Source organism: Podarcis filfolensis (genome assembly GCF_964270895.1).
Source record: "Podarcis filfolensis genome assembly, chromosome: 9".
NCBI classification, from domain to species: Eukaryota; Metazoa; Chordata; class Lepidosauria; order Squamata; family Lacertidae; genus Podarcis; species Podarcis filfolensis.
In genome coordinates this window covers 52377871-52401736 of record NC_139610.1, presented here as the reverse complement: position 1 = coordinate 52401736, position 23866 = coordinate 52377871, and the positions used below count along the sequence as shown (strand labels likewise).

The 23866-nt window shown below is 39.3% G+C and overlaps 2 protein-coding genes and 1 long non-coding RNA gene across 14 annotated transcripts in view; 1 reads left to right on the top strand and 2 right to left on the bottom strand.

The window, feature by feature from the left end:
* ZGRF1 (zinc finger GRF-type containing 1) overlaps positions 1-12758 on the bottom strand; it is a 32062-nt gene extending 19304 nt beyond the window's left edge. The window contains exons 1-12 of one of the 6 annotated variants that reach the window (XM_083631556.1): positions 12548-12758; positions 10681-10735; positions 10377-10457; positions 10216-10272; positions 9560-9745; positions 6703-8845; positions 6162-6241; positions 5428-5526; positions 4617-4802; positions 3536-3671; positions 1734-2389; positions 788-920 (exon numbers count right to left, since the gene is read on the bottom strand). In XM_083631556.1, the coding sequence (XP_083487682.1) occupies positions 788-920; positions 1734-2389; positions 3536-3671; positions 4617-4802; positions 5428-5526; positions 6162-6241; positions 6703-8845; positions 9560-9745; positions 10216-10272; positions 10377-10457; positions 10681-10701 (3778 nt within the window). In that variant the 5' untranslated portion in view covers positions 10702-10735; positions 12548-12758. The remainder of the gene's footprint in view (positions 1-787; positions 921-1733; positions 2390-3535; positions 3672-4616; positions 4803-5427; positions 5527-6161; positions 6242-6702; positions 8846-9559; positions 9746-10215; positions 10273-10376; positions 10458-10680; positions 10736-12547) is intronic. The other 5 variants (XM_083631558.1, XM_083631555.1, XM_083631557.1 and 2 more) reach the window with 5 other exon arrangements.
* Positions 12759-12867: 109 nt separating this feature from the next.
* LARP7 (La ribonucleoprotein 7, transcriptional regulator) overlaps positions 12868-23866 on the top strand; it is a 31760-nt gene continuing 20761 nt past the window's right edge. For 2 of the 7 annotated variants that reach the window (XM_083571371.1, XM_083571369.1), the window contains exons 1-8: positions 13332-13518; positions 17572-17787; positions 17951-18036; positions 18275-18375; positions 18517-18600; positions 20368-20532; positions 21599-21707; positions 22662-23030. In XM_083571371.1, the coding sequence (XP_083427497.1) occupies positions 18310-18375; positions 18517-18600; positions 20368-20532; positions 21599-21707; positions 22662-23030 (793 nt within the window). In that variant the 5' untranslated portion in view covers positions 13332-13518; positions 17572-17787; positions 17951-18036; positions 18275-18309. Of the gene's footprint in view, positions 13023-13330; positions 13519-17571; positions 17788-17950; positions 18037-18274; positions 18376-18516; positions 18601-20367; positions 20533-21598; positions 21708-22661; positions 23031-23866 lie in introns of those variants that run through there. The other 5 variants (XM_083571367.1, XM_083571365.1, XM_083571370.1 and 2 more) reach the window with 4 other exon arrangements.
* LOC310742596 lies at positions 13375-22687 on the bottom strand. The gene is made up of 4 exons (XR_014538594.1): positions 16501-22687; positions 16093-16253; positions 14087-15716; positions 13375-13868 (listed from the first exon to the last, which is right to left on the bottom strand). It is a non-coding gene; the product is annotated as an uncharacterized lncRNA (long non-coding RNA).

Below are 23866 nucleotides of genomic sequence, written 5' to 3'. Positions count from 1 at the left end.
GAACAATAGCAAATGTTTTGAAGGTTTTCCAAGCTCAGCAACTGCAGTTCAACTACTCCCAGAGCACTGGTAATGAAGCATCCAAATAAAGCCAAAGTCCTGCATTCTGCTTATCCATAGGTTTGTGGCTTTTATAATTTTTTCTCATTCGTACTTCATATGTAACATACTGTATATTATGGGCTCCTTGCTTCAGTCATGTATCTTTTGGTATACCATTTGTTTTTCCCAAGGAAAACTACGTATTATGCTGAGGAACCATAGTTAGAACTCCTGATGGTCTTATTTGCACTTAAAAACAAATTTGCACTTAAATGTTGGGGTGAACAGCAATTATGGGAAATTTAATCCTTCTGCCCATTCTAAATTGGTCCCCTAAAAGTTTGTTAATTTTGGTTGGTGGGGGTGGGAAGAGAGAGAGAGAAATGCAGCTTGCAAGAAGCAATTTAGACTGGGAAAGTGGTATGGAACAAAGCAGTTAAACATCCTCTTCTCCAGCATTGCTTCTCCATTAAAATACAGGGAGCTTTTGATTGCTTTTAACCCAAAATGAAAACAATGCACAGAATGGTACAGGTGAGATTTTCTGAGATGGTGCAATTTAGACTGCACAAGCAAACACAGAGGTGGCTGATAATGTGTTTTTGAAGGCCAAATCCATGTGGCAACTTTTGAAAAAACTGTTATGAGGATGCTCACTCAATATTTTATCTCAGATTTTGTTGCCCTCTAAGAACAACCATCAGTGAATGTACTGCAATGTGGAAATTAAAGGTGTTAGTCATACCCATCAAAGCAGAAGTAAAAACCTGCTTATAATGTGCAGGAGACTGAAACTCAGCTGGGATATACATCTGTCTCTTAGGAACATTGGCAGAGTTCACCATTTCTACACTGGGAAAGAACAATTCACAGGTGTTCTGAAATATAAATAAAAGGTATGCATGTAAAATCATATTTCCTTTCCATCTGGTTTAATACATGGGTAACATATATTCAGGCATATCATATTAGAATTAGAGCACTGACCACCCTCTTATTCCACAAACCGCAATCATGGGGATATTTATACTCATGTTTGCATTCTTTCTGCCTATTTACTTCTCCATTTCTCAGAGCCACAGCTAGTGATTGGGTGAGCAAAGACTTGTCATCATAGCTGTGGGAAAACTACTGCTATGGCAACAGGTTTTCAGCTCTCTTCAAATACATCACCACCTGCAGGATATCTTGTGAATAGCAAAGGGGACTTTTGTGAGATTGCTCTGGTTGCAGCACTACATGACAATGCATATACAAGGGGAGACAGTCCAGTTCTTTGCTGCACTGCTGAGTCAAAACACTGAGCAGGAACAAGAGGAAGAGGATGCTTGCAAGCCCCTTTTACATTTCTGCAATCAAGAAAAGCCGCAACCCTAAGGACTATAATGCAGTACAAGGACATATAACTCCCACCTCCACTGGGCCACTTCTGTGGGTGGTCAAGGACTTTGTAAGAGAAGCATTGTCAAGAACCTGATAGTGAAATATTTTTTGACAAAAAAATGCAAGATCAGGGTTGATTTCCTTTATATAATATTTCAAATTGAGCCATAAATGCTACTTGAATATGTAAAAAACAAACAAACTACTTTATAGATGAACATATGACTAAACTATCAAATATTCACAACTATTTTTGGAAGCTGCTTTGGCAAAATCTATTCCTAAGACTTTTGTGAACAGTTGTATACCTTGGTGTGTCTGGTTGAACTGTGGCAATTCAGCTGACCTAGCACCTTTGGTCCTTCCTCAGTGGAAAAATTTTGATTTAAGTGCAGAGAAAGTTTCTGTCCTTCTGAAACAGAATCTTGGCTGCTAAAGTTTCGCTGCTGTTTACAAAGCACGCTTTTCAGCATCTGCTGATGCCCAAAGTCTGGAGGGCTTTCATTGATGGCATGACTCCAACCCTCTCCTATGTCATGCAGTGGCATTCCAAAGGCACTCTCAGCTCGGATGTCATCAGTCATGACCACTTCGCTGCTGTTTTGAGTTCTCAAGTCACTATGAGTTGTGTTTTGGTACTTCTGCCACTTGCTTTGTCTCTTTTGTTCTGATAGATTAGGGAATGCAGACTGTGTGATCACCCCATGTCTCTCTTCTCTACACTTTTCATGCACAAAGGTTTCACACATCCTGTCCTCAGGCCCTAATATTTTTGACTTGCCATACATGCTTATTCCCGAGAAACCAAAGGACTGCTGGCCTCGCTCACATGTCTTTACACTGGAATAAACTAAGTCAGGAACTTCTCCATCTACAGGTACAGTCACAACTGGAGTTCGTGCTCTAAGGGGCAGTAGGAGTATAGATGTATCATCATCTTCTGGGCAGCTGGACTCTTCCATCTCTATGAAGCAGAGAATTTTAGAAAGTGTCAATATTCAAAACAATGTCTTCTCTCCAAGTTTCCTGGGCGCTCTACTCCGATTTCCTTAAATCTTGACTTTTCTACAGCAAAGATTTTGGCTGCATTTGCATTTCTTACTTAAAAGATTAAGACAAATCTAGCATAGCCAGTTAACTGAGAAAAGGTTCTTGATGTGGATAGTAATGTGTATCTTAATTACAGTGGTACCTTGGTTTTTGAACAGAATGCATTCCGGGAGTCCATTCAACTCCCGGAACAGTTCAAAAACCAAAGCACAGCTTCTGATTGGCTGCAGAAATGTCCTGCAGCCAATCGGAAGCTGTGCTAGATGTTCGGCTTTTGAAAATCGTCCAAAACACTCACTTCCAGGTTTCGATCATTCAGGAGCTGATTTGTTTGGGAGCCAAGGCGTTCGGCTTCCAAGGTATGACTGTATTCTACCTGGGACAGCTCAGTGCTGATAGTCCGACCTCAGCCAGTGCCATTCAGTGATATACAACACAACAGAGGAAGGTTTCAGAAGGATGGGGTGGGGGAAAGGGGTCTCCTTCCTCCTTTCACCAACTCATAAAGGACTCCTTTCCAAGCGTGGCTGAGATCCTAAACAGGAGCACTCTTGTTATGAGCTGGGGATACACCAGAACACTATGTTTTAGCTTCTCACTTGTTAAACTTGTTTGCTGTTTCGTACTGGAGAAAATAATTGAGGTGTAGAAGGAAACACTGGCTTGGATCCTAATCTTAAACTCAATGAATGAAAGAAGCATCTGTTCATAGAAGAAGAATGGAACTCACAAAAGATGTCCTTCCATGAGCAGAAGGATCTCTTCCACTCACGGGGGGTGGGGAGGCAGAGTCCAAGTCATTTGTTCCAATAACAATTCTAAGCCACACAAAAAAATCCCATTGTCTAAAAGCTTACAATATGTACACGTAATCAAAGCAGGCTGAGAATGCTCAGAATGTACAAATTATCTCATTGCAAGGCTATAAGAATCTGAGATCTATCACTCTGGTATCCAACACTTGCAAGCCAACTTTTGCACAAGGGTGCCTACTTTCCCCCCTTGCTATGTCTGCTGGCACAACCATTATTTACAACAATAACAAACAAAACATTCTTACGGAAAAAGCTTTTTGCATTGTCCATATGTAAATCTGGAGATACCCTTGTCACCAGGAAATCGTTTTCTTCTGCTTCTATCACTGCCTTTTCACTGCTTGAATTTGGGGGAAAGTGGCAGTCAGGAGGCTGTGAAGACTGCAGAGAAACAATTGTAAAGCTAAAAAATCAAGCACACCCAGCTGAATGCACTTAGATCTTTCACATTACTTTTAATTACAAAACAACAAAACAATGATAATGAATGATACCCAAACATCACATGAACAGGCTTCTGGTCATGCAACAGAAATTTCAAACAATGCTTTACAGAGTTTCAAGCAAAAGAAAGAAGAAGAAGAAGAGGAGTTTGGATTTGATATCCCGCTTTATCACTACCCTAAGGAGTCTCAAAGCGGCTAACAATCTCCTTTTCCCTTCCTCCCCCACAACAAACACTCTGTGAGGTGAGTGGAGCTGAGAGACTTCAGAGAAGTGTGACTAGCCCAAGGTCACCCAGCAGCTGCATGTGGAGGAGCGGAGACGCGAACCTGGTTCCCCACATTATGAGTCTACTGCTTTCAACCACTACACCACACTGGCTCCCAAGAAAGGAAGAAAAGAAAAGAAAAGAAAAGAAAAGAAAAGAAAAGAAAAGAAAAGAAAGCAGGATCCTTACTCCCCAAAACAAGAGAAAATCTAAAATCAACAGAGGGAAAGATAACAAAATGGAAAAACAAGCCTAGGAAATGATAGATTTGAGCAGGTATAGTTAAACATAATTGTTTTTGGCTACCCCATGAAAATGCAGACTAAACCAGGGTTTGCAGAAACAGTGAATTTTGAAGAGGGATTAAAAGGTGACACCATGTACATACTAATGCACATGTACATGTTTAATGCACCAGAAGGACCAAGGGAATTAAGTATATGAACACGTTTTCAGAGAAGTCATTGACAGATTTATGTCAGGAATGGGCCAACTGAGGTCCTTATTTACAACTTTTAAACCATGCTTATGGTCCCTTAATAAATTATTTCACACTTTTGCCATATGTTCATTGATTAAATAAACCTTTCTATAAAAAGCATTCTACAGTTTACCTGAATAAAGCCAGGCAGCACAGGGCTGCCTAGTTCTTGGGCTGAGAAAAAACAACCATCCTTTGTAGCAAGTTCAAATTCTGTCATATCAGCCTGTGGATCCCATCTAAGATGTGAAGAGGGTACTCTCATCATTATCTCACTAGCTGCAGATCCTCTCACTTGGTACCCTTGAAATTCAACTAGCTACATATATTTAAGAGACAGATTAATAAAAGGAAATCATAGGAGAACAAAGAACTACAATTTAGCACAAAGCATTTGTTGCTTGGGCCTGCCAGGGTAGAAGGTGGGAGGTGGATTGTCACACATTTTTGGAACGCCAGCCAGGAGCCAACAAGCCTGGGTTTGGGGCCACTCAACAGATCCATATTCCAGCCCCACCCCAAGGCTTTCTACTCATCTCTGCTGGATGAGAGAAGCCTAACAACTATTCTAGGCAAACCTCAGCCATCAACATCAGAGGTTAGGAGGCCATCCTAAGAATACTTATTCATTATACCACTGAAAATTAACCTTCAATGATAAAATAAGAGATAAGATGGCAACTTTAATGCAGTCAATGAACAGTTAGTACCCAAGATCCAAAAAGCTTGTTTAGGTGTGCTGAAGAGCTTCCACAGACTGTGGAACATTTTACTTCTTATTGCTGAACACCTGGCCCTCCAGGTCATATTACAAACTGCTGTTTAAAAATTCCAGTTTCAAAAGTAGTCTGAGAAACACAGGTCCTGAGGTGCATGGAAGCAGTGAAAGTTTTGGGGGTGCTGGCTGTGGGAGGTTTTCCAAGTCATCTCTTTGTAAGCTATACCTTCGTTTGATTGTCAGCCACTTCAAAAGGAACCTGGTCATGTAGCATGTTTAATGTAGCTGCTGTGGGCTTCTCTGCATCAATGTTTGAGGAAGCATTCTGGAAATGATCAGAAATGGGTCAAGAGAAGGATGCACCACTCTGTACTTAGCACAGTCTCATTTTGCAATGCAGTGATATAATACAACCAGCTCATTGCCTTCAGAAGGCTGAATGGCAATACAATTTGCAATTTCTTAAAACAACAACTATATCTGAGCAAAAGCCCCACAAATCTATTTTACATTTGTGTAGGAAAAATGAATTTCCATACTGGAGTAGAGCAAATGTTCTATCTTGTCCTTTACCTATTGCAATCCTCTCCTACAAACGATCTCATCTCAAAATTTTCTTTACCACGATGATGCAGTGAACTTATCAAATGAAATACGTTTTTTTCCAATACCCACAATTTATGATGATGATTACTATTACTTTAATTTTTTTTTTATTTTTATGCCCCAATGAGTCTGCAGTAGTTTTGGCAATTCTGACTCCATCTCACAAAACTTGCTGCAGAGGTCTCTGACTCTCTGCAGCCAGTTTTAAGGCGTTCAGAGGGGGTGGCTGATAGGAACACAGAAGACGACAGTAAGGTGGAAAATACATACAAGTAGATGGGCCTTCAGCTTGTGTAATGGGATATTTACATAAAAAGCTATTAGTGATGAATTACAAAAGTTCAAAAAGGTTACCATTTTAGGAGAACCAAAATGCAGGCAAGATGTTATCTGCACATCTTCAGAAAGGGGAACGTCAGGAAACTGTTGCATAACTACAAAAGAGAGAAAAGCACAATAAGCCTCAGCCATGAAGCTAGTTCAGTGATAAAAAATATTGAAGATCTATCTTGTTTTCAAAGTCAATGCTATTGCTTATAGGAATGTTAGGTGCTAACTACACATATTTTATTTTAGCATTATTAGCCACATCAGTGACAAACATGCTGCAAAGAAATCCACTGGCCTTGTTTTGATGTTACCGTAAACCATATCTGTTTACCATTAAGTTGCTGGACTTGGTTCCCCATTCCTATTCTAAAGTAAGGTATTATCTCTTTTATTTCAGGATAATCAAGGAGACTGTTTCACATGCAGAACAAAACTGCTTCTGACAATGAATTAGCTCTCCTTACATTTCCATTCAAGAAAAATGAACTAGGAAAACCAGTAGAAAAGTACAATCAATATTTCAAAACAAAATTCTAAAAAATAAAATAAAATAGCAGCTAATAACCTTCAGGTCCTGTTGGCTTTTGTTTTTTTCTTAGTCTCTCCCTCGGTAGCAAAGAAGTACTTTCCTCTATCATTTGCAGGCTTTCTAAGGCTGTGCTATGTTCTGTAAGTGATTTTAACAGGCTGAAACCATTTACCAGCTGGGGAAGGCTTGAAGAGTCAAGTGAAGATTCAACACAAATAGAATCCTTTCCTTCATATTTACTGAACTTGTTAAAAAAATCCAAGTTATTAACTGCATTTTCATTTCGATCCATTTGTGATTCATCTGAAGTCTCACAAGTTAAGGGATGAGGGAGTTGCCTCAAATCCAGATTTTTTTCTGAAGCAGCATCCTTTTTGTCTGAAATATACTGAGGGGAACCATGAGAAATATTGTATTTTTCAGTGAGGACTAGCAAATGATTGCTCTGTTTCATGTTGTTATGGCAAATACCTAAGGAACTAGGTTGGGAATTACCTGCTTCAACCTCAATACCTTCTTCATTACTTTTGTCCATGAGGCAACCACGTAAAATAGCAGGAACATTCCCTTTTGCAAGACAAGTGGTTGGATTAGGATATTCATGAGCATTCGCATCACAGTCCATATCATTCACCATTAACAAGTCTGTACCAAGATCTCTGTGATTACATATATTTTGGATATTTATTGCATTTGTCTCTACCTTTTCATCAACAATTATAGCCTCTGAATGTGGCAGCCTTTTAAGAAATGGAAGAGTTGCACTATTTTCCTCCTTCTTGTTAGGTTCTTCCGAGATTTCATCACAAACTTGCAGTGACTGGCATTCTGAGAGATAATTCACACCTCCATCTTGCAGAAATGTGAGCCGCACATTATCTTCCCCTTGACTACTACAAGCTTTTATGTTACTGTTCACTTGAACACCGGTCTCAAATGGTGCTTCAGTTTTCTCTTTAAAGCATGCTGAACCTTGTGAAAGTGTGTGGTTGGTATGAAGTTTTCCATCCTCTGTGTCACTAAACTCTAGTTTATCCAACAGATTGAAGTTAACCTCTATAAACTGCTTTTCTGTGTCACCAAACTCTTCATCTGCAGAATTATTTGAGAAACGTTCAGAATATATTACTGGATAAGATTCATTTTGCGGCTGATGGCAAAACCCATCCAAATTATCAATCTCTGTGCATTTATTGGATGTGGAGAGTTTATCAGCATTACAATATGAGTAATTCATACTATCAACAGATGATAAAACTGTGCCATTCTCTTTCCACACAATTGATTCAGCTGGTACAATACTATGTGGTTGGTGTTTGACGGAACTATTACTGACAGGAGACATATTGATTTCCAAGGAAACAGGCACTTCTGGAATTTTTTTATGGTCCTCAGTGCATTGGCTCCTATTATCAGTGCCATCTTCCTTCAAGTCCTGAAGATCGCTAGCATTCTTATCATTGTATTCTCCCTCAACTTTGTCAGGAGACTTTTCAGCTAAAGACAATGGCAAATATACATCCCATCGGCTTTTTGTTTTTACATTTTTTCCTGAGAAATGCAGTGGTGCTATGTATTTAATGGTTTCTTTGGTCGTGTGGTTTGCAGAGCTCAAAAGAGGTGCCATCTTTTCTTTGAAGAAAGACTCTGTGCTTCTTGATGATTCAGATAAAAGTGAGCCTTCCTGATGGAATTCTGATTTCATCAATGCTGGTGATTGATTTCCCAATGATATATTAGTTTCATCCTCTGAAACTTTAGAATGTTTTTGTCCCCCGCTCAGAATTGCTAAGATTTGTGCTTTACTCCTGGCATTCTGCAAAACTGCCACACTGTTACTTGCATGGTAGATTGATTTGTCCATTCCATTATCCAGTTGAAATCCTGGCTTCAAATATTCAGCATCTTCACCATCAGTACTAAGGATTCTACTTTGTACCACTTTGTGAGTAAAAGCGGATGGAATGACAGAATCAGCATCTGAGCCATTCACTTTGAAAGCGCTCTGATTCAATTCTGAGTGTAACTTAGTCTTGCAAGGGACAGAAAATAAAGGGGAACTGGCATAGAACTGAGAAGGGAAGGATGAATGAGGATCCTTGGATGAAGGTGATGCTACTGCTGCAGATACTTCCATTGTTGTCATTTTCTTTTCCACCTGCCGTGGCCCTTGGAAACCCTAAGAAGAGAATATTTTCAGTTTGTGGGAAGTTTAACAACTGAAGTTTTAGAATTAAGAAGTAGAAATATGTACTATATTTCTGTATTTATTATGCAATATTTTACTGAATCGCTAAACTAAAAAGACTGAAAAGCACGTGTTTTTTATGTAACAAAAGCTGAGTACATCTAAGTAGGATAAAATAACTTTTACAATCTCCTTAATAGTAAAGAGGGCCCCCACCTGAGCCCAGGAAACAATGATGTGCAGTTCCATGTATTATATGGATTTTACAACCCAAGGCACATTCCCCCAAGAGTAACTTTCAGCCAGCAGTGGGCATGGGCACCCCACTCAATTACTCAGGTCCACAAAGCACTTCCTACTTTATAGCTGATGGATCCCCTTGCACAATTTGCTTCCATTTACTGTGTTTCACTTGCCTGATTATGCATTATAATTACTGGTGTTATCCAATGAGCAATATAGTAAGTGACTTTGGACACCTTATATTGTAACACACTTTGTACTTAAGAGGCTAGAGATAAAAATGATCATCTATGAAACTGTCACATGCAGTTCAAATTGTAAAAAATCAGAGTTGGTTTTTTTTTTACTCTCCCCCCCCCCCAATTTCTAACTAGCTATAGATCTCTATCTCTCTCACTTATTCAAAAGGCTTCCTTCTACATTGTATGAGTGTAAAAAGGAGAGGGAGAAAGAATGACATACAGTATGTTTTCGTTTTAGGCCAACTGGCAGACGCAGAGATGAAGAGGCAGAAGACTTCAAATGATTTCTTATTAACACTGGTACTTCTGTGTTCTTTGGCTGATCACTAAAACCAGTTTCAGAAGTTTTCTCAGCTTCAACTGTGATTAAATATTTCTCACTTTCTAAATCATCTCCCGGCTTTACCTAAAGAGATAAATATGTAGTAGTGAGTATATATGAATGCATACTGAATGCAACACATAATGCATTAATACAACTTCCACCATTTCGTTATATATGCAATGTGTATATATACCAAATTGAAGGTCTGAAGTTTTCATTTCCTCCTTCATCCTCAACAATGGAGAAAAAGAAAGCTTCATCCCCACCCACACCTATCCCTGAGGAGGAAGGGGGTGAAAGAATATCAGTGCCTGTTGCTGCTGTGCAAAGCACCAGGAAGATGACGGCAAAAAAATGCTGTGTTTTTTCCTGGCACTTTGGACAGCAACAGCAGGCACTTTAAACCCTGCTGGCTTTCTTCTTTCCCTTCCATGGGCCTCAACAAATGTGACCAAGATAAGCCAGCAGAGATTGGATCAACTAAACAAGCAACCTGTCTTCCAGAATTGCTAATCAAGTAAAAAAAATTAAGGAAAATTAAAAGCATGTACCTGGAACTTCACAAATATGCTATCCAAAACCTGTCCTTTGTCATCACATAAAGTTGCCTGTATTACAGCAGAAAGAAAAATAGAATAGTATTTCATTGAGCAACAAAACAGTAACACCCACAGATGGTATCAGTATAATACTTTATTAATCAATATTTTACCTTATTGCCCCCTAGAAGGGACTTCAAAATTCCGTCTTGCCACACTTTAGATTTTTTAGTCTTTTGGTGTGTGTATAAAACCTGTTTTGATATATAAACAAACATTTCAGTGACATTTCAAAATTAATTTTATTATATTTCACCGTATTATACTTTTAATTGATGATTGTGAGCCATCTTAGAGGGCTTTTCTGGGGCTGAATGGAGTGACAAAGATGTTTTATTGTTTATAAAATGCCATGTCATCCTGATGTATGTGGAATATTGTTATATATAATATATTGTTGAAATATCAGAAACTCACAGTAAATTCCTGAGAAGCCATCACAGCTAGCTTGCACTTCCAAATTTCATACCATCTGAAAGAAATAATATCCTGTTTAAAGCAATTGAACTTAATGTCCAGAAACCACAGACACACATGCATTCCCTTTTAAATAAATATTTCCTATAACTCATTCCATAACCCCTTAACTGCAATCCAAACTCCTTGAAGTTAAAAAAGCAATTTAAAGTACAATCTCATTTATGTCTTCTCAGTGTAATCCTATATATGTCCATTTTTCAATGGAGCTTAGTTCCAGTTTAGTTTGTAAAGAACTTATACCTTAGTAGTTAAGCATGAGAGACATTCATCAGCTGTATCAACAGCTGACCCTTAGTTTAAAAATTAATGTTGAGCTTTGCTGATTTTAAAGATTCTACAGTAATCTAAAGCAAAGTGTTTTCTTTAAAACAAAAAAAAAATTTCCTTCCAGTAGCACCTTAAAGACCAACTAAGTTAGTTCTTGGTATGAGCTTTCGTGTGCATGCACACTTCTTCAGATACACGAAAGCTCATACCAAGAAATAACTTAGTTGGTCTTTAAGGTGCTACTGGAAGGAAAAATTTTTTTTTGTTTTGACTATGGCAGACCAACACGGCTACCTATCTGTAACTGTTTTCTTTAAGTTAGCCTCAATTTCATACAACTACCACAAGGTGTCTCACATTTCAATACAGTACGTTTCTCTTAAAAAACATTAAATCTGTAAAATGGTATCTTGATTAATCTGCTAACTAGTTGAGTTCATTGACCACAAATCTAAAATGGGAATAATCACTTCTAATGAGAAATATCATTTATAAAAAAGTCATTTAGTACTGATACCATTAATGTTTACAGGACTATCAGCAGCAGGCAAAAGGTTTCTTTGGGAACAAGGGAAGTGAGAGAGCGCAGCCAAGTCCTGAACCCTGCTGAAATCAATGTATCACACACTTATCTTCTCTAAAACAGGGGTCAACAGATGGCAGGATGTACTAATAGAAAATAAAGGACCCTGAGATCAATCAGATCCATCAGCAAGAGACAGGTGCAAAATACATACACTTAGAATTCTGGAACTCTAAACACATAGATTTGTTCTGACAAACTGGATGGAGTTTGCAGTACTTTTGTCATTTCCTTAGTATAATTGGGGAGGATCATTTTGTTGTTGCTACTGCCGAACAATTAGCATTAGAAAATCTTACCAATCTACTTCAAATCGCCCAGATATCTACCAATACTTTAGATCCCAGCCAACCTTCTGCCCATCCTTCGCCAATACTCATTTTTGTTTTGAAACTTTAAAAAACGCTCAAGCAGTTGAAAAATATATTTAATAAGGGAAAGAGATGGGGCAGTGCAATGAAAGAGTAGCACTATTGCAGTGCTTTTCTCTGGCCTTGCCGCCACTCGTCCCACCCCATCCTAGTGAGCAAGTGACAGCACTGTGCCACATCTGCCATTTCGTTTATTATTTTATTATTATATCTACATCCCAGCTTTCTTCCAGTGAATTTAAGGAAGCATAAGTCATTCTCTCCCCCTACGCGCTTCCTTTCTCTCTCTCTCTCTCTCTCCTCACAACAATCCTGTGAGGTAGATTAAGACAAGTAATCTTGACATCCTATGTTCTTTTAAAAGGTGGCTTTTCTTGGGGAGGGGGGTTATTGGATTGTTGTTGTTTTTATTTTGATTATATATTTCGTGGTTTTATATTTTGATTTTGTTCTGTGAACCGCCCCGAAACCTCCGGATATAGGGTGGTACTGTATATAAATTCAATAAATAAATAAATCCCGCCCGCCCCCCGAAGTCGCTGTCCCCGGCCGGCCACCCTCGACAAAAGGTGAACGAACGAACCGAAGACTCGGCTTCCGAGCCCGGCTGCCTTCAGAAAAGAGAGCGACTCACTCGCGAGCCCTGACCGTAGTCGCGCGCTTCGGCCTGGCTCTCTCTCTCTCCCGCCCACACCCGACGCAGGTTCTCCCAGTTTCTGAAGTTTCCCGCTCGGCCAGCTGACGGCGATGACGCCCTTTCCGCGCGACGCGAGGGTCTGCCGAGAGAGCCTAACGCCGAGGAGCGTCTCCAATGCCGTCAGCCAATGGCGAAGCGTTCATCATAGAGTCGGCGCGGATAGAGCGGGCGCCATAGGAAACGTCGCCTTGCCGCACCCTCAGAAGGGAAGAGAAATAGGTGATAGATCCACGAAGCCGAGTGAGGCTTTAAACTGTGGGAGAAGCCCCGCCGAACTGAGAGGAGCTTGCTTCTGAGTAAAACGTGCATAGGATTGTGGCTGTCGGGATGAGTACCTCTGAGCACTTCCACTGCTAGGAAGGTATTGAGCGCCGTCGCTCTAAAATGAATTTGTGTAGGATTATGCGGCGAGACAAAAACAGCATTCCGTCTGCAGCATTCTGAACGTAAAACCAAATGGTCTCCATGAAAGGTTTTGCGCTGTAATTTGTATTGGAATTGTATAGGGTAGTTACTATGGAGATGCCTATGGACAGAACAGTTCTACTTTTGCTCCGAAAGGGAAACGTAAAGGACCTCCTTTTTTAATTTTTTATTTCTTGGAGGCTACAGTTCTTATCTCTATGCGCAAGTATCGCGCGCGCGCCTGCGCAGAAGCGAGCTCCTGGTAACCAATAGGGCCGGAGAAGGCCGAGCTCTGCCGCGCATCGCGCGAGAATTTAACAGTACAGCGTGACAGAGGAAGGGGGGGGGCGTGGAAGGTAGAGGAGCGCCGCTCTTCCAGGCCTTAGAAGCGGTGTTTGTTCCTCGTGTCCGTGACGTTGACCCGCATCTTTCACCCTGTCTCGGGGTATCAGGTCAGTCCCGAAGCGGGTTGAGCGCTAAAGAGGCGGGTTAAAACTGGAGTCGCGTGAACCGTTCTTCCTCGTCTTAAAAGGACTCGAGTCGTTGCAGTGACGTCCGCGCATGCGCTTGCCTTGGCTTTTCCGCTTTGAAGACTAACGTTCGGCGGGTGATGCGTCACGTGCGGGGAGGGGGCGGGGCGGCGGGAATGTGTCTCCCGGTCGTTCTTAAAGATGAGTAGACGCGAGGCGGGCGCGTCACTCAGGCGCTTTGCTGGTCGCCTCGTCGCCCTTCTCTCGCCTTGTGAAGCGCAGAGTTAATGATACGGAATATGCTAATACAATACTGATTAAAGAGCTGTTAACTGTACAGTGGTACCTCAGGTTAAGTACTTAATTCGTTCCGGAGGTCCGTTCTTAACCTGAAACTGTTCTTAACCTGAAGCAGCACTTTAGCTAATGGGGCCTCCCGCTGCTGCCGCACGATTTCTGTTCTCATCCTGAAGCAAAGTTCTTAACCCGAGGTACTATTTCTGGGTTAGCGGAGTCTGTAACCTGAAGCGTCTGTAACCCGAAGTATCACTGTATTCTTTTTATCTCAAGGAGCTCGGGTATACGGTATATGGCACCGCCACTGTTTTGTCCTCACAAACAATCCTGTGAGGTAGGCTCCCGGCTAAGAGATAATGGCTGGTTTTAAGATTATCCAGTGAGCGGGAATCTGAACCTGACTCTGCCCAGCCTAAATCAGATGCTTTTAAAATCATCTGGCTCACTGGGAAACAGCAGTCTCAACGTTTCTACATCCGGAGAGGCCCCCCCCAAAAATCATGTATAACACAGCCGTACACATGTTTGCTCAGAAATAAATGCTGCTCTGTCCTGTGCTGCTTAACTCCTGAGTAAATGTGCGTGGGGTTTGTAGCATTTCATGTTACCCATTAGGAGTGCAATCCTAAGGCAGGGAAAATTGAAACCAAAGTTGATTTAACTGCCCACCAGTGCTCTACCTGGCTTGTGGCAATGTGGATGTGGGGGTTGGATAACTGCTTTTGTATTTTTCTGTTTTGGGAAGTACTGAAAAAAATCCCTACTTTTGAAATGGGTGGGGGTGGGGAGAGAGAACATGTCTGAGCAAGACTAATTGTGCTTATATGGTACACAAATAAACTGTGAGATCTACGTGAGGAAGCTACTAACAAAGATTAGAATTATTCCACAGAAACCAGAATAAGCACTACATTTAATCATTTTGGGGTATGAGGAACTCTCTTCGACCTGGTGCGACATGTTGGGAAATGTGCATAAGAAACAACACTTGCCTGTTACATTATGACAGTAGGTCGTCAGCGGGAAAGTTTGTATCAGAATCAGTATAATTGACTGGACTAGAAGCATTCCCAAGATCCACAGTAAGTCTGTAATTCAGAGCACACAACATAAGATCTCAGGTTCACTTCAAGAAGGATTATTGCTAACCAGTGTTTACCGTATGTGGATGAAATATTGTGAGCAAATTGATAGTATCCGGGAAAGATGGAAGTGTTTTGCTAATGCAGTAAAACTGTCTTCACGCATTTGGATGTCACAGAAAACGATGGTTAGTGAATAGTACCAGTAAATGAAGGAAAGAAACTGCTCCTAAGAGGACTGAAGGTATGTGCAAGGCCAAATGATAAATCATGGTTGGATGGTGCATCTGAATTGAACCTAAGTGTTCTTGGGGCAGAGGTTAGAAAAAGAATACAAACTGTAAAATTGACATCTATTTGCATAGCTGCTTTAATGATTCTCTTTGAAACTAGGCTACTAATTGTGCAGTGGCCTTTTGCCTTAATTACTTGCTCAACAATAGGAAGTTGCCTTGGTGAATCATTCCAAGGTCTGATTTGTTGTCAGCATTCTTTATCCAGAAATCACCATCCAAATATCTTTAGACACTCACAAACAAGGCATGATAGCAACTCACATATCCTGGCTTATTGTATCCAGAAATTTATTATCAAAGAATACTTTGTCTAACATAAAAGCTGCATCCTACTATCAGACCTGAATAGATTAACCTATGAATTTGTCTGATCGTTTATTAAAGCTTTCATAACTGCATGAGAGCAGTTTCCAGTATTGCAGTATTATAGTTTCCAAGAAATATGGCATGTAGATGTTGCCTATATTGTGGTTCTTACACATCTGTGGTTAAGTGTGAATTAGCCCTAGGTATGGTATGGTCGGGACGCGGGTGGCGCTGTGGGTTAAAGCCTCAGCGCCTAGGACTTGCCGATCGAAAGGTCAGCGGTTCGAATCCCCACGGCGGGGTGCGCTCCCGTCGCTCGGTCCCAGCGCCTGCCAACCTAGCAGTTCGAAAGCACCCTCGGGTGCAAGTAGATAAATAGGGACCGCATACTAGTGGGAAGGTAAATGACGTTCCGTGTGCTGCGCTGGCTCGCCAGATGCAGCTTGTCACGCTGGCCACGTGACCCGGAAGTGTCTCCGGACAGCGCTGGCTCCTGGCCTATAGAGTGAGATGAGCGCACAACCCTAGAGTCTGTCAAGACTGGCCCGTACGGGCAGGTGTACCTTTACCTTTACCTTTATGGTGGTCAGTACCTTCTGTTTTTAGAATAAATTTCCTATGTTCATTATGTGGTTAAATCCAGTACTGACATTTTGGTAAGCCAAAGATCTTAGTGGGAGAGTTGTACCTATGTTGCATTTCTGCCCTAGTAAACACAGCATGATCTCATTTATCACTTACAGAAAGGTAGCCGTGTTGGTCTGCCATAGTCAAAACAAAAAAAAAAAAAAAAAAATTTTCTTTCCAGTAGCACCTTAAAGACCAACTAAGTTAGTTCTTGGTATGAGCTTTCGTGTGCATGCACACTTCGTCAGACGAAGTGTGCATGCACACGAAAGCTCATACCAAGAACTAACTTAGTTGGTCTTTAAGGTGCTACTGGAAAGAAAAATTTTTTTTTTTTTTTTGTTTTCATTTATCACTGGAAACTATAATTGGAAACATGTTGACCTTAATCATCTTGAATAGTCAGCTCATAGCAGAAAAAGAGCTTCACTCCTCTTCCATGTAGAAGTACTCAGGTTGTAGTCTGTAAGGTCTCTCATCAAGATATTGCTGTATTTTAAGATGCAGGGGCTTTTGTCAGAATGATTATTGCATGAAGTAGTTATTATAGCTGTTGTATTTTTGTTAAAACATTGTGCACATAAGAAGCAGAGTGCAAATGTTTTCTCCTCTACTTGATGAACAGCCTGTTACTTCTCTTTGAATAGCCACTCTTATAGCTGCAATCATATACTCCATTGCCTTAAAATGATGAATGAAACTTTCTTCTGAATAGATATATATCAGATTGTATTGTAGATTACTTTTTAAAGTCGGCTCTTGTGATGGAGGTCTTTAATTTCTCTTTCCCCCTCTCTTATGACAAAACTTGCAGAGAACCTTTTTTTAGTGGAACTGACCTGAGTAACCATTGAAGGATCTTTATATTATTAAGTGCTATCTTGACCACTGCTATTAATTTTGCTTAAGCTGATTTCAGAAAGCAGTGCCTCAGTGGTGCAAAAGGGCCATAATATGGAAACAACCTATACTACTGATGTGTCTGTGCAAGGGTTGCATTTGTAAACAATTTAAGGAATTTTAAAAATAAAGCTTTAAAGAATTATTGAATGAGAAATGGTTAACATTTATTTATTTATTTTCTTCCCTTTATGGTAAGGTCCCAGGGCAGGTTACAGCAACATTAAGACATAACATAATAACACAATAACAGTTTAAAACCGCTTTGGTGGATTGTCTAGTTCCCGGTGTTTTGAGTACCACCTTCTAAGTAGAGGAGAAAATGTTTCTACTAAGCTTCTGATTCAATAAAGAGTACAGTAATGCATTCACATACTTCACATTTGTTGTATGAGGAAAGCAGGGTAAGAATTCTATATAACTTTCCCATTTAACTTTGTTTTACAAACCTTAATGTTGTAAAGGTTCAAAGGATCACAGTATAACCCCATGACTAGAAATAATAATAATTTCATGTTCATTTTCAGGTGATAGGGTGACAGAAATGGAAACTGAAACTGCAAGAAGTAAAGCCATGGAAAAAGAAACCACTGAACAAAGAAAGGAACGTGAAAAAAAGAAAAGGTCTAGAGTTAAACAGGTGCTTTCAGATATAGCAAAGCAAGTAGACTTCTGGTTTGGCGATGTCAATCTTCACAAGGACAGATTTCTTCGAGAACAAATAGAAAAATCAAGAGATGGTTGTGAGTTAATTTAGAAATAAAACACATTGCTATCATGTAACACCTGGGAAGAAAATCTTTTTTGGTTCATTTGCTTCTTGCTGCTGAGAACAAAAATGGTCTACACTATTTATTATGCAGACTTTGCTTTAATTTTGTCAAATGTTTTTATGTGCATCTATAGAAGTGCTTCAGAGAACCAGTGTGCAATAAATATTCTGCTGTGGGTTCTTAAAGGGATTTTGGTGACTACTCCCACTATCATTATCTGTAAGTTTGTGGAAATGAGCCTTGAAAAGTATCATATAGTAGAAAATGTCAAGTACAAGGGAAGCAGCGGAAGTCGTGTGGGGATGGAGAGGGTTACATATCACAGTAGAGGGTGGGATATCAGATGCAGGATGTCCTACCTTATTCCTGCATTGCAGAAGGTTGGACTAGATGACCCTTAGTGTCCTTTCCAAATCTACAGTTCTTATGATTCTAATTGCAGTGTGTTTATTTCTAGATGTTGACATATCACTTCTGGTTTCTTTTAACAAAATGAAAAAGCTAACCACTGACAGAAAATTGATAGCACGTGCAGTTAAAAGTTCATCTGTGGTAGAGGTAAGTATAAAACCTTGTCTTTTAGTTTTTGTGTCAGTCTGAGTGCAAACAAATATTGAGGGAAAGAGTTCCCTAATTGCTTTGTTTCTTATAGTTGGATTTAGGAGGAACTGACTTTCCCAATTGGTTTGTGTCTTGTAGTTGGATTTAGAAGGAATTAGAATCAGAAGACGGCAGCCACTGGGTGAGCAGCCTAAAGATGTGGATAGTCGTACAGTATATGTGGTAAGATATATCTAAATAATTATGAACTCTCTTGCTTGTCTAAATTGAACTTCACGTTTTTCATTTAGCTTTTTCTCTGCAGTTTCTCCTTAGCAGAGGCTAATGAAATATCGTCAATTGTTTGTCACGGTTTTTGATACTTTTGTAGTTTTAACTCTTCTGTAGTTTTGATCCTTGTTTCTGCCAGTTGGTACATTCAGCTTTTATGTACATGGTTTGCCCAACTTATTTTGTTGGGGGGAGGAACAGGTCTTGGTGCATAAAAATCTGTTTCCACCTATCAAATGAATAAGAGTCCATGCAAATGAGGTAACTCTTACACTGAAACAGGTTGCTGGATTTTTAAAAAAAATGTTTAAAGCTCTATGCAGATGTGTGCGCCCCTTTACATTTCTCATGTGAGGGCGAGAACAAGGTGTTGGCTCACCTTCTCCAGCACAATTTAAATTGCATGAGAAGCCTCCATGAGTAGAGCTAGTTCTCTGTTGCGGTCATTCAGCTCTAGTGCATAGTGTGTGGTGTGTCCAGGTCAAAATTGGACCTAGCTTGTCTTGGCCAAGCTGCAAGCTTATTTTGGACCAGGATACCTTTGTTCAGTTATGTGCACTATAGTAACATGTAGATTGGATTACTGCATTATGTTGTACGTGGGACCGCTTTTGAAGACTATCAGTTTGTTCAGAATATACCAGCTGACAGCTAAGAAGAACAGTAAGGTGTGAAGATATAACATGGTTGTCCTACTTCACTGGCTGTCAGTTGCTTTTAACCTTCAAAGCACTATGCAGCTGAGAATCACCTCTTCCTGACCACTGCAACCTTTTTTTGAGACTTTTCTGCATTACACATACAAAAGAAAAGTCTTATACAAGTCTGCTAATCAAAGAATTATTCTTTTGTTAAGATTCAATTACAACATGGTTTACTTGGAAACTAATTTGATTTGTGGATATCCATTTATTTAGTGTCCAATTAAAAAAATTATGGAAGCAAAATAGCTTATGAAAAACACAGCCACTAAAAAAAATTTCTGTAGAATCAATTACCCCAAAAAAGAATGCAACCTGTAGTCTTTTTCCATTTTGATGTTAAGCATATAGTAATGTGAAACCATGCAAAATCCATTATGTTAAATTACTTCTTTTGATCTGCAGCTATGAAGAATGCATAGTGTTAAAAGCCTTGAACATGGTTCTTTAATCCTGGTATATAGGACAAGGTCTTTTGGATGGAACCAATCTGTGTGCTGCCTATCATGCTGTTGCATGTGGGTTTCTAAGGCTTAATTTAAACTTTTATGCAGGTACTTATAATTTTCATAACCTTATTTCCTAGAAGGAGCTTTGAGCAATGATAATTCACTTTTGTTGTCTGTAGCTCTTTCTCAGTTCACCCTCTTGTACATATAATAATAGTTTGATAATTGTGCATCATAAGGATGGGAACCTGCAACGTTAGCTGACATGTGAAGAGAGCCTGTTTTTCCTGTGAGTGCTGCTCTCCAAATGTCAGAGTCTTAACTACTCTTTACAATAAAAAAGACAGCCTTAGCAACCTAAAATGGGCCTATGAAAATAGTCATGTTTATTAACTTCAGTGTGTCTACTCTGAACAGGACTGGCATGAATTACCTCCCAAAGTTCTTTCATGGTTCACTCAAATTGTGTTAATCGGACATTAATGCATACAGTTAAAGTAATGGTTCTTTTATTACATTCAGTAGCATGAATATATATACCCATAATTTGCTTTTCGCTTTTGCTGTAGGAATTACTTCCGAAAAATGTCAATCATAGTTGGATTGAAAGGGTATTTGGGAAATGTGGCAACGTGGTTTATATCAGTATCCCTCGCTATAAGACTACCGGAGACCCAAAGGGATTTGCATTTGTTGAATTTGAAACAAAGGAACAGGCAGAAAAGGCAATTGAGGTCAGTTGTGAACAACTTGAAATAATGGTTTGCTTTGTTACTATTTAGCTTCATGTCTATATACAGTTTCAACTTCTGTATTCCTATATTTTACTTTTTAACTCCTTGTGTGGTTATAGCTATTTAACTTCAGAGAATATGTTACGGGCTCTCTACACTGAGAATTTAGAAATACAAAATTATCTGAACTCATCTGTAATTTCTGAAAACTTTACAAAGACATATATATTAATGTGTCTTATCTTTAATTTGTGAAATTAACAAAAACAGCAAGTTTCTTACCCTGGTGGTGGACTTAAAATGTCTTGGCAAAGAATGTAAATTTCATTAAAATATTAATTTATACTTCATCAGGCAGATTATGTTTTCTTGCATTACATAGTTTCTGGTTCCTTCCCAATGGCAACCATATTCTATCCCCTTCATTTTACTATAAGGCCAGCATTCAAAATTCATTGCTAAAATTAACTTTTTGTCCAACCCTATGCATATATACTCAAAGCTAAGTCCCACCAAATTTAGTGGGCCATAGGACACATTTAGTGTTGGGAAGTTTGCATCCTGAATCTTTTGAAATGCTAAACTTCACCATGCTAATAGTTGACAAAGAGCAGTACATAGAATATACTTGTATCTTAGGCTAAAGTCCTATGCATGCTTTCATGGGAGTAAGCACTTCCTACATAGATTGCACTGCATATTTATTCTTTAATTCAGTACATATGTGTGCCAGAAAGTGGGTATTTAAATATAATTCAGCTTAAACCCACAACATAGAATCATAGTAGAGTTGGAAGGGATCACAGCAATCATCTAGTCCAACCCCCTGCAATGCAAGAATCTTTTGCCCAAATGTGGGGCTCAAACCGACTACCCTGAGATTAAGAGTCTCATGCTCTACTGACTGAGATACTTCCCTGCATCTCTTCATGATCTTCTTTCGGCCAAAAGTAACCAATTAATATTTTTCATGCAACAAATTCAAGTTCCAAAGTTATATAGAGGGGCCTCTGTGGAAAAATATCTATTAGCAGTTAACTTACATTCTCTAACTTTTGCATTTAAGTACTTGAATAATCCTCCAGAAGATGCACCAAGAAAGCCTGGGATGTTTCCCAAAACAGTTAAAAACAAGGTCGTTCCTGCATTACCATCAAGTGATTCCAATGTAGTTGGTGAGTAGAAAGGTGATAGCTTTATTTTTGCCCATCAAGTCTTTCTATTTTACTTCTGTATCTTCTGTTAACATTGTATGGCCCAATGTTTTCCAATCCATGGGCGTAGCCAGGACTTTTGTTAAGGGGAGCAGGCCTTTCGTAGCAGGCGGGGGGAGGGGACCTCAGTTAGCTATGTATTTATATTGATTTTTATTGATGGGGGCAGCTGCCCCCCCTGGCTATGCCCATGCTCCAATCTTTTTTGTTTAGACTACTTTCCAGTTATCAATATAAATCATTTTTTCTGTTAAACTGGGGTCATTTTGAAAGGTATCGTATAGTGGATTGGTAGAGGATAGTTAAACCTGCTTAATCCCATTGAAGCTAGTGAAGTAAAAATTAAATACAGGTTTGGATTTGGATGATTTCTGGATTACAGCCATGCAAATATTCAGGGTAAATAAGATTATTGTGACAAATTTCAGGGGAAGCCACCTTAGTCAATTGTAGCAAAACCAACAAAGTTATAATGGCATAAGCTTTCATGGGCTACAGCCAACTTCATCAGATGCATGAAGTGGTTATGTAGTTATTTAAGATGTTACCAGACCCTTTCTTTGTGGGTTTTTAGTATCAGTCTTTCATGAAAATATCTTACTTTATTTAGCTGTTCTTGTTCAGCACTCCTTCTAAAACAAAAACTATGATTCGTCTCAAACTCTGATTTTCCTAAGTTGGGATTGTGCTGACTCCTGGAGTTAAATAAGCGTGATATGCCTTGCGATATTTTGGGTTATTTAGGCCAGTCAATCTTTCTGCCTAACAGAACTCACAGGGTGAGGCTAAAATGTTGTGGGACAGAAAATAAAGATAGTCCTGTATACTATGCTGAACTCCCTGGAAGCAAAGTGGGAGAAACTTGTAATAATTAAAATACAGAATGTCAAGACAGATATTATTCACTTTATATAGAAGAAAAGAAGAAGAAAAAGAAGAAAAAATCAAAAACAAAGAAGGAGAGTAGCCAGCAACCAACTGCAGAAGCAAAAGAATTAAATGTGGGCATTACTACAGAACACACAAGTAGGTCAAAGAGACACAGGACAACGTCTGAGAGCTCTGAAATGGAAGCATCAGAAGTCCAACGGCCGTATTCAAAGAAAGAGAAAAGGAAGTTTGATAGAATGGAAAGCTCAGGTTCAGGAGAAAGTAGACCAGGAAAGAGGAAACGATGCCACTCTGGGGATGGAGAGGTGTCAATTGTAAAGGCAAAGAAAACACTTCAGAAAGATGTTCATTCTACAAAAGAGGAATCTACAGAGGGACCAGAGGATCCCAAAGGTAAGAAGCAGATCACCTATTTTTAAATTTCACTGAAATATCTGACCAAGTACAGAGATTTTGGGTAATATAACTACATTGTTGAGTTTTGTTTGTAAACAGTGGGAGAAAATGAAAGCTTGGTGGTGTAAATGTAATTCAGTTTAAAACCTGAGGAGAGAATAGGAAATACACCAGGAAATAATTAATTTTAACAGTAGAATTATATTTGGATAAGTAGCAGACAAGTAAAAAGATGCTTATTCAAGTGGTCAGATTAGATGAAAATAAGGGCATTGTAAAAGTTGGACATTGTTGCTTACCTGCCATTGTTAGCAATGTATTAAAAGGTAAAGTGGGGTGAATGAGGATTTATTACTACTTAAGATGCAAGACCAGCTTGCACATCTATGATTTGTTTTATTTATATTTTGCAATTTATATATGCCATGAGTAATAAAACCTCTAAGCAGTTTATACAAAAAACCATAATATTCCATGACCTATGGAGAGAACAGCTGGAGAAATGCTGTTGCTTCTGTGTTTCTACCTCAAATGCAGATTGTGGGTTTATATATATAAGATGTACATATATATATATATAAAATGCCTACAAAAAGTCTATAAAGATGTATCTCCCCGTTTTGGCCATCTGGAACCCTATGAGTGGCAGGCAAGACTCTGGTGGTAGGGCTGCCACTGGGTGATGCTTTGTTGATGTTGATGCTTTACATGGTTTTTATTGTATACACGGCTGCATGTTGTAAACTTAATTGATATTTTTTATGAATACATTACAAATATTTTCATAAATAAATAACTTTCAGGTACTTCTTGGTAGGAGTAGTGGTGCTTTT